The 9,092-nt window shown below is 41.3% G+C and overlaps 2 protein-coding genes across 2 annotated transcripts; one reads left to right on the plus strand and one right to left on the minus strand.

The window, feature by feature from the left end:
• Nucleotides 1-826: 826 nt before the first annotated feature.
• On the plus strand, nt 827-3,912 carry LOC129832059 (refilin-B-like). Its single transcript, XM_055895801.1, has 3 exons — nt 827-1,662; nt 1,929-2,023; nt 2,336-3,912. Exons 1-3 carry the CDS (start codon nt 1,465-1,467, stop codon nt 2,652-2,654), a joined length of 612 nt encoding a protein of 203 aa, XP_055751776.1. The 5' UTR covers nt 827-1,464; the 3' UTR covers nt 2,655-3,912.
• Nucleotides 3,913-4,126: 214 nt separating this feature from the next.
• liat1 (ligand of ATE1) lies at nt 4,127-5,892 on the minus strand. Its single transcript, XM_055895802.1, has 2 exons — nt 5,306-5,892; nt 4,127-4,592 (listed from the first exon to the last, which is right to left on the minus strand). Exons 1-2 carry the CDS (start codon nt 5,490-5,492, stop codon nt 4,177-4,179), a joined length of 603 nt encoding a protein of 200 aa, XP_055751777.1. The 5' UTR covers nt 5,493-5,892; the 3' UTR covers nt 4,127-4,176.
• Nucleotides 5,893-9,092: the final 3,200 nt, after the last annotated feature.

Raw genomic sequence — 9,092 nt, forward strand, 5'->3', positions numbered from 1 at the left:
TAACAACAGAAAAGAAAAAGGTTTAGACAAATCTTCAACCAAAAAAACACAATTTTGTACAACAGTGAACATGAGTTTGTCTGTTAGACAGGGAACTGAGGAGTTAGCACAATGATGCTAGTGCAGAAGAATATATTATTGAACACATAGTTGCTTTTCATACGGTCATTGAGCTAATTATTTCTACTGTTACTTGCTTCAGATAAAGTACTTATTGCATGTAACAGCAAATACTCTGGATCAATGATCCTTTGAAGTGGTTCATACATACAGGAAAATATATTATTTGGTGGTGTAGCACAAGATAAGGATGGGATCTGAAGAATGTGTCTATCGTCAAGTATCTGTTCTAAATCATTGTGTTTGAGGCATGAACGATTGTTTTTGGATTTCATCCTTGGAAATCCTTATTCTCCCCAAGAGATAAATGTATGCATTAATATATTAATGCTTTTCATGTACACGTTCATGCCTTTAGTTCATAAGAATAAAAACATGTTACTTTGTATTGTCAGTAGGGGTAGGCCATCATTGTAAATAAGAATTTGTTCTTAACTGACTTGCCTAGTTAAAGGTTCAATTAAAAAAAAATAGGCTACTGTAGTGGCAACTGGTCAAAAACATGAATACTACAAGTGTGCCATGTTTTCCTTGTCGGAATGTTGTATCTCTCACACACACACGGCTCTCTATCCGAGTCCATGGATGTAATCATTAGTCCAAACATTGTTTTATTTATATATATATATATATATATATATATATATATATATATATATATATTGGACAAATTCAGGTAGGTCCCTACCCGTTTCGTTCAGTTCTCTCCCGTTTAAGAAATGTTTTGCAACAGAATCGGCCAAATGAATAGGTCCAGTTCAGTTTGAACTTTTACCAGGGTATTTTTATCAGGGGGAGAGGGCAAAAGGAGTTCCCATGTTTCGTTTTGTAGCCTTTCATTTTTCCTCCAATTAGAGGTCAGGGTGCGTTTGAAAGGCGTTTCCTTTTCTCTAGTTTACTGCAAAAAAAACTGAAACCGTTTTGAAGGGAGAGAAGTTTGAAGATAGGCAGTCGGGGACAATCTTCAGTGTCTTCTCATGTGTTCTTTTATACTTCAGTGCCCGTGACACATAGCTTGATTTCACTATTTTATTAACTTCAAGGCCAACGATTTATGTTGAATCTATTTATTTCGAAGGGCAAAAACATATTGGGGGGAGAAATGTTCGTTGATTTATGGAGGATTTAAATAGCATGCAGTACAATTTGTCTAGACCGTAGCCTATTGCGAAGCAAGAGAAGTTGATGCAAGCCAATTGCCAACTTGCTTCATCATTGGGAAGGATCAATTGCATTCAAGGAAAGTCGCTTCTACGAATTGGAAATCAATTTTACCTAACGTTACAGTTCTGCAAACTCGTAGCGCAGTAGGTGTCGTTATTTTTTTACTATTTTTGTAAAACAATGGTGGGCGGACTAAACTTGCTGAATGTATGTGACGACGAGCCACTGGACATGAGTTGCAAAGCCGAGCGGGGACTTGACAGCCCGGACTCCGGACTACCCCCCAGCCCCAGTCCGAGCCACTGGCTGCTGCCTGATTGCGGGGATAAAGGTGTCATAAGCCCCGTGTCTGAAGACGAGAGGACAGGGTCATCCTTGGTACCTAGGCTGTCGCACGTTTTACTACAATTGTTACAGTAACTGATAAAATCCCGCTATGAAATTTTAAGACAAAGTTGTTCCATTGTTAAAACATTGTTTCTGAAATAGTTTGCCTCTGAATACGTTTCCCTGCATGGCCCATAGTGAATCTGGGTCATGTCAATAGTAAATTGTGTCAGTAGCCTAAGCCAATCACATTTGCCACCTCCACCAAATATTTTCTCCTTATGCGAGTGCTGACTGTTGGCTGACTCTGCTTGCAGGTCCCTATTTTATCGATTGGATCTGTTCCTCAGCGGCACACGTTGTCCTACGGGGAGGGCATAGAACTTGATCCACTACCGTCCAAGGAAATACGGTATGCTGTTTTAAATGACTGCATGTAGGCTATGAATGTTTGTGTGTGTGGTTTGAAATTGGCTTAGCACTGTGTGCTGCATATGCCTCGCTATTGGTATAAAGACCTTTTTTTAAAGAAATGTGGTGGACCACAGATCAAATGTTGCATTTTTTGTTTTACTTCTGTCAGACTGTGTGTAGGCCTCCTCTAGCCAAGTGTCTATTTCTTGGAGGTTTGCAGTGCTTGAAAACTTGCCGCATTCCAGTTCTAAAACGATATCTAGCTGAACATGCAGTGAAATGACACTTGCCCAAACGTTGTCATTCCTAGATACACATCGTCTGTCCACTATGATTCAGAGCGTCACTTTATCCACGACGTGGCCATGCAGCCCAGGGGCCTTGGTCTGGAGAACTGCAGCCAGACGTTCCTGGCTGTCCCTCACAGCACCTGGAGACACTACAAGACCCAGCTAGACCTCCAGCCTCGCCAGCGGGGCCAGCATTTCCAGAGCACCACCATCGTCTACCCCAAGCACGCTCACACCATCTACACCACAGAGCTGAGCTACGACAGCCGCCGGCTAGCCAGGAGATTCTTGTCGAGCGTGGAGCTGGAGGCTACTGACCGGAGAAGGCTACCCCATTGAGGTTAGGGGAAGGCTGGGCACGGCCTGAGGGAGAGGTCCCTGGGCCCTGTGGGGCCCAACCACCACATGGACACAGGTTACACAGTCTATTAGTTTAGATTGGTACTCAAATGTGGGCTACGATGCTTTCCAGTCGCAAGAGAAGGGCAGAAGATGGAAGCCATATCTCTAGATCTGGAGTATCAAACAAATAGCAGGGACATCTGAGTGAGGCTGCCATCTACCAAAGTGTTGATCCATTAGTAGCTAGTAAAGAGTTCTCTGGTATGTCAAAGTTGGATTCATTTTAACCAAGTGTTGAACTGTGGACAGACAGGTGATGGTGTACTGTATACTATCACCATGGAGGAACTTATAAACCAGATTTGGAAGTGAAGGATTGTTAGGGGAGTGTAGTCTGGACCATCACTGTCAACATTCTGTGTTTAGGCCTAACCATTGCAGTGGAGCTCAATGAACAATGATCCAACAATATTAGATTCTAAGGCAATAGTGGAGTTTCCATGTGATTTTTGTAAGCATTTACATTTGTAGACATGGCGAGTTGTCAAATTACTGTCTATGACTGGGCTTCAAGATGTCTTGTCAAATCATGGTATTATGGTGTATTTGTTGCACAATGTTACTTACCACAAGCAGAATATATATTCCTGGATAGTGTAACACCGAGCCATGTATAGAGATGTATGATCCTGGTGTAACACCAAACCCCATCTTAGTCTTGCCTAAACCAACATTGTCTACTGTAAGTATGGTCATGGAGCAGAAAGCCACAGCTTTTTTCATATTGTGTAAAAGAGTTGCAAATTACAGCAAGTTCTGTGTTGAAAGTTGGGACTTTTTTCCCACAGACCACTGCAAATTGAAGAAGTTTGTAAGGAGTAGCGAGAGATTATCCAATGTGTCATTATTGTTTTCAGTTATAACGTTTTAGTATTTTACTAATAGTGAAGTCTTGTTCTTACTAACACCTTATGGACTGTTCATAATCTTTGCCTATCCTCTTCTGGTTGCTTCCAGAGGTTTAATTTAGTTATGCATTTATTTGATGCTAATCAACTCCTTTTGGTAGCCTAATAGATTACTATTAGGCTACCAAACACAGGTAACTTCCCTCAAGGTCCTACAAGGATACACATCTAGAGGACCTGAACTGTCTTGAGATACCCAAAGGGCCTCATTGAAGTAAAATTATATTGCTTTTAAAGCTCTGTTTTTATAGCGTTTGTTTGAAATAAAGACCAACTATTTTATATCAGATTTGAGAAGTGTAACAATTATTTGATATGTACTCCAATGCCATAAGCAAATTCAAAATAGTCTTATCAGAATTTTATCTTTTGGTTATCAACTAGGGATATGCCTTTTTTTAAATTGCCACTAGTTGAGTAAAAATGCAATTACAATGTTCCACCGTCTCAGATTGAGACCGCTATGCCATCTGCAGGATAGAGAAGGTGCTGCACATACTATTTAACTGCACATAAAACCTATAGATTTATTAATGTGAAAACAGCCCCACCTAGATATTGTGTGTAATGGCACCACTGCTCTCCAAGTGTCCCTTGAACAAGCCCAAGTAGTCCATCACCCCCTGCTGTGAGGCCAGGTACCGTTTCCTCCGGTTGGCCTTGTACACCTCTATCCTCTCTGCCTCGGCCACCGGATCCTCCAGAACTCCATCCCACCTCAGGCTCTCCCTGGCTGGGTCGTTCTGGCCAGCCTGGTCCCATGACAGTGGGGCTAGGTGGGTACCAGCGTCTGGCCCTGTCAACGTTTCCTCGTGTTTCATTGCCTCTCGCTGGGATTTATTGTTGCGGAGGCTGGTCAGACTTCTGGCCTTGGTCTTTTTGCTGTTGGAGCCCTTCAGGGTGGGGTTGGACCGTGTGGAGGAGCCTTTGACGACCTGTTGCTGCTCAGTGTTGGTGAGTTTATCTGCTGTGAGTGCAGGCCGGCAAAGTGCAGGTTAATCTTAATTTGATACCAAAGTGTTTTGATTTCACAACACTCACTCAACACATTCTCCCCTTGCAGGTCACTTTAGACTGTCTCTCACATTTAGTGCCTTTTTAGCGACAGGGCAGGCAGTGTTTAAAAAAATATATATATAATGCTATAAACTATTCATTGTTTATTAAAGGTGCAACATGCAGAAATAACTCAGCCATTTCCTTTTTACTTAAATTCTAATAGTTCCCCTAATTTCCGTTTTTGACAACACAAGAAATGTATAGTGTTGAAAATCATTGTACCATCTAAACCGCTGTAAAATATCAATAACCAAAAATATTGTGTTTGAAGCTAGTGTACAAAACCGAAAGTAAAACACACAAACGAAACTTCAGAACAGGAAACAGAAATGGTGCACATAGAACATATCTACCGCTTTCTTTTTTTACCTTTTATCAGGGAGTCAGACTTGCTTTCAATGAGTATGACAGATCTATAACATTTCTATGCGAATTTGGTCGGGTCACCCCAAAAAGTTACATATTGCAGCTACATATAACAAAATCTATGACAAAAACATAAATGATCCATGTTGGGGTTACTATGATAACGTTATGTGGTAAACCCGTTATGGATAGGACTATAGTCCTACACTAGGCATTTAAAACTAGATTTTGTGAGCATCACCAAAACAAACCAACCTGCTGCATCATCGGAGTTTGAAGGCGAGCTCGGTCCTCTTCTCGTCGATCCACTCTTCTTTTCATCTTTTGTTTTGTCCTTTCTCTTCTTTTTCTTTCGCTTGCTGTCATTTGTAACGCTCACGTTGGTAGACATCAGAGCATCCTGGCTCCATACCGCCGTATCAACGTTTCTGCTGTGGTTCATTCTCTACCGATGCTTGGGCTAACGCGATACACCATCAAATTATTGATAGTTGATACATTGTGTCAACTGATTTATATCGAAGGATACATAGACCTACACTTTATAAAACGGTTACACCGGCGTGATGAAATGAAAAACGAGAACTTAATCAGATACTTTTAAGGTGTGCACTCCGATTCACTCTTCTCACATGGAACTTCTCCATGGAAACCGAAGGATCACCATTCCCAAATTCCTCGCCTTCGTCTGAACTATTCTAGAATGATTTCTATGAGTAGTACAGTAAAACTCGCGAGTGATACAAAAAATAAAACAAGACCCCATATGACGTGTCTGTGGGGGATCACGTGAGGAACTAGTGTTGCAGCGATTGATTACTGTAGCAACATTTTAACAACACTAGTTACCCACGTGATCTTTCACAGACACGACCCAATGAGACACGATCAAAACTATTCTGACGTCATATGGGGAGTGACTTTACTCTGACAAGTCTGGGCAAAAAATCCATTGTACAGTCGTGGCCAAAAATTGAGAATGACACATATTAATTTTCACAAAGTCTGCTGCCTCAGTTTGTATGATGGCAATTTGCATAAACTCCAGAATGTTATGGCGAGTGATCAGATGAATTGGAATTAATTGCAAAGTCCCTCTGCCATGCAAATGAACTGAATCTCAAAAAACATTTCCACTGCATTTCAGGCCTGCCACAAAAGGACCAGCTGACATGTCAGTGTTTCTCTCATTAACACAGGTGTGAGTGTTGACGAGGACAAGGCTGGAGATCACTCTGTCATGCTGATTGAGTTCGAAAGACTGGAAGCTTCAAAAGGAGGGTGGTGCTTGGAATCGTTGTTCTTCCTCTGTCAACCATGGTTACCTGCAAGGAAACACGTGCCGTCATCATTGCTTTGCACCAAAAGGGCTTCACAGGCAAGGATATTGCTGCCAGTAAGATTGCACCTAAATAAACCATTTATCGGATCATCAAGAACTTCAAGGAGAGTGGTTCAATTGTTGTGAAGAAGGCTTCAGGGCACCCAAGAAAGTCCAGCAAGCGCCAGGACCGTCTCCTAAAGTTGATTCAGCTGCGGGATCGGGGCACCACCAGTACAGAGCTTGCTCAGGAATGGCAGCAGGCAGGTGTGTGCACCTGCACGCACTGTGAGGGGAAGACTTTTGGAGGATGGCCTGGTGTCAAGAAGGGCAGCAAAGAAGCCACTTCTCTCCAAGAAAAACATCAAGGACAGACTGATATTCTGCAAAAGGTACAGAGATTGGACTGCTGAGGACTGGGGTAAAGTAATTTTCTCTGATGAATCCCCTTTCCGAATGTTTGGGGTATCCGGAAAAAAGCTTGTCTGGAGAAGACAAGGTGACAAGGTACCATCAGTCCTGTGTCATGCCAACAGTAAAGCATCCTGAGATCATTCATGTGTGGGGTTGCTTCTCAGCCAAGGGAGTGGGCTCACTCACAATTTTGCCTAAGAACACAGCCATGAATAAAGGATGGTACCAACACATCCTCCGAGAGCAACTTCTCCCAACCACCCAGGAACAGTTTGGTGACGAACAATGCCTTTTCCAGCATGATGGAGCACCTTGCCATAAGGCAAATGTGATAAGTGGCTCGGGGAACAAAACATCGATATTTTGGGTCCATAGTCAGGAAACTCCTAAGACCTTAATCCCATTGAGAACTTGTGGTCAATCCTCCTTTTGTTATGGCAAGCCTAAATAAGTTCAGGAGTAAACTATTTTGCTTAACAAGTCATAAGTTACATGTACTCACTCTGTGTGCAATAATAGTGTTTAACATGATTGTTATATGACAACCCTGTTTTTGGATCCCACACATACAATTGTCAGTAAGGTCCCTGAGTCAAGCTTTGAATTTCAAGCACAGATTCAACCACAAAGACCAGAAAGGTTTCCCTATGGTTCGTAAAGAAGGGGCACCTATTGGTAGATGGGTGCAGTTATTAATTACACTTTGAATGGTGTAGCAATACACCCAGTCACTACAAATATACAAGTGCCCTTCCTAACTCAGTTGCCGGGAGAGGAACCACTCAGGGATTTTATCATGAGGCCAATGGTGATTTTAAAACAGAGTTTAATGGCTCTGATAAGAGATAAATGAGGATGGATCAACAACATTGCAGTTACTCCACAATACTGACCTAAATTACAGTGAAAATAAGGAAGCCTGTCTAGAATAAAAAATATTCCAAAACATGCATCCTGTTTGTAATAAGGCACTCAGTTAAAACTCAAAGAAATGAACTTTTTGTCCCAAATACAAAGTTTGAGTCAAAGCCAACACAACACATCACTGAGTACCACTCTTCATATTTTCAAGTATGGGGTTGCTGCATCATGTTATGGGTTTGCTTGTCATCGGCAAGGACTAGGGTGTTTTTTAGGATAAAAAGAAACAGAATAGATCTAAGCGCAGGCAAAATTCTTGAGAAAAACCTGGTTGTCTGCTTTCCAACAAACTGGGAGACATTTTCATCTTTGTGGGACAAATATACACTGGAGTTGCTTACCAAGACGACATTGAATGTTCCTGAGTGACCTAGTTAGAGTTTTGACTTAAATTGGCTCAAATATCTATGGCAAGACTTAAAAATGGCTGTCAAGCGATGATCAACAACCAACTTGACAGAGCTTGAAGAAAGTTTTTAAAGATTAATGGGCAAATATTGTACAATCCAGGTGTTGAAAACTCTTAGAGATTTACCCAGAAAGACTCACAGCCGTAATCAATGCCAAAGGTGATTCTAACATGTATTGACTCAGGGTTGAATACTAATTAAGATATATTCGTTTTTTTATTGTCTATTATTTTGTATTTATTTATTTTTTCTTCCACTTTGACATTACAAATGTTTTTTGTAGATCGTTGACAAAAAATACAATTCAATCCATTTTAATCCCACTTTGTAGCACAACAAAATGTGGAACAAGTCAAGGGGTGTGAATACTGAGTATACAAAACATTAAGAACCTCTTTTCATGACCAGTGGAAAGACCAGGTGAATCCAGGTGAAAGCTATGATCCCTTAAGATGTCACTTGTTAAATCCACTTCAATCAGTGTAGATGAAAGGAGGAGACAGGTTAAAGATACCTTTTTAAGCCTTGAGAAAATTGAGATATGGATTGTGTTTGTGCCATTCAGAGGGTGAATGGGCAAGACAAAATATTTAAGCGCCTTTGAACAGGGTATGGTAGTAGGTGTCAAGCGCACCGGTTTGTGTCAAGAACTGCAACGCTGCTGGGTTTTTCAGGCTCAATAGTTTCACGTGTGTTTTTAAAAGAATGCTCCACCACTTAAGACATCCAGCTAACTTGACACAACTGTGGGATGCTTTGGAGTCAACATGGGCCATCCTCCCTGTGGAATGCTTTCGACAACTCAATATTAAGGCGTTCCTAATGTTTGGTGTACTCAATGTACAGTGGGGCAAAAAAGTATTTAGTCAGCCACCAATTGTGCAAGTTCTCCCACTTAAAAAGATGAGAGAGGCCTGTAATTTTCATTATAGGTACACTTCAACTATGACAAACAAAATAAGAAAAAAAATCCAGA

The sequence above is a fragment of the Salvelinus fontinalis genome, chromosome 33 (assembly GCF_029448725.1).
Source record: "Salvelinus fontinalis isolate EN_2023a chromosome 33, ASM2944872v1, whole genome shotgun sequence".
Lineage (NCBI taxonomy): Eukaryota > Metazoa > Chordata > Actinopteri > Salmoniformes > Salmonidae > Salvelinus > Salvelinus fontinalis.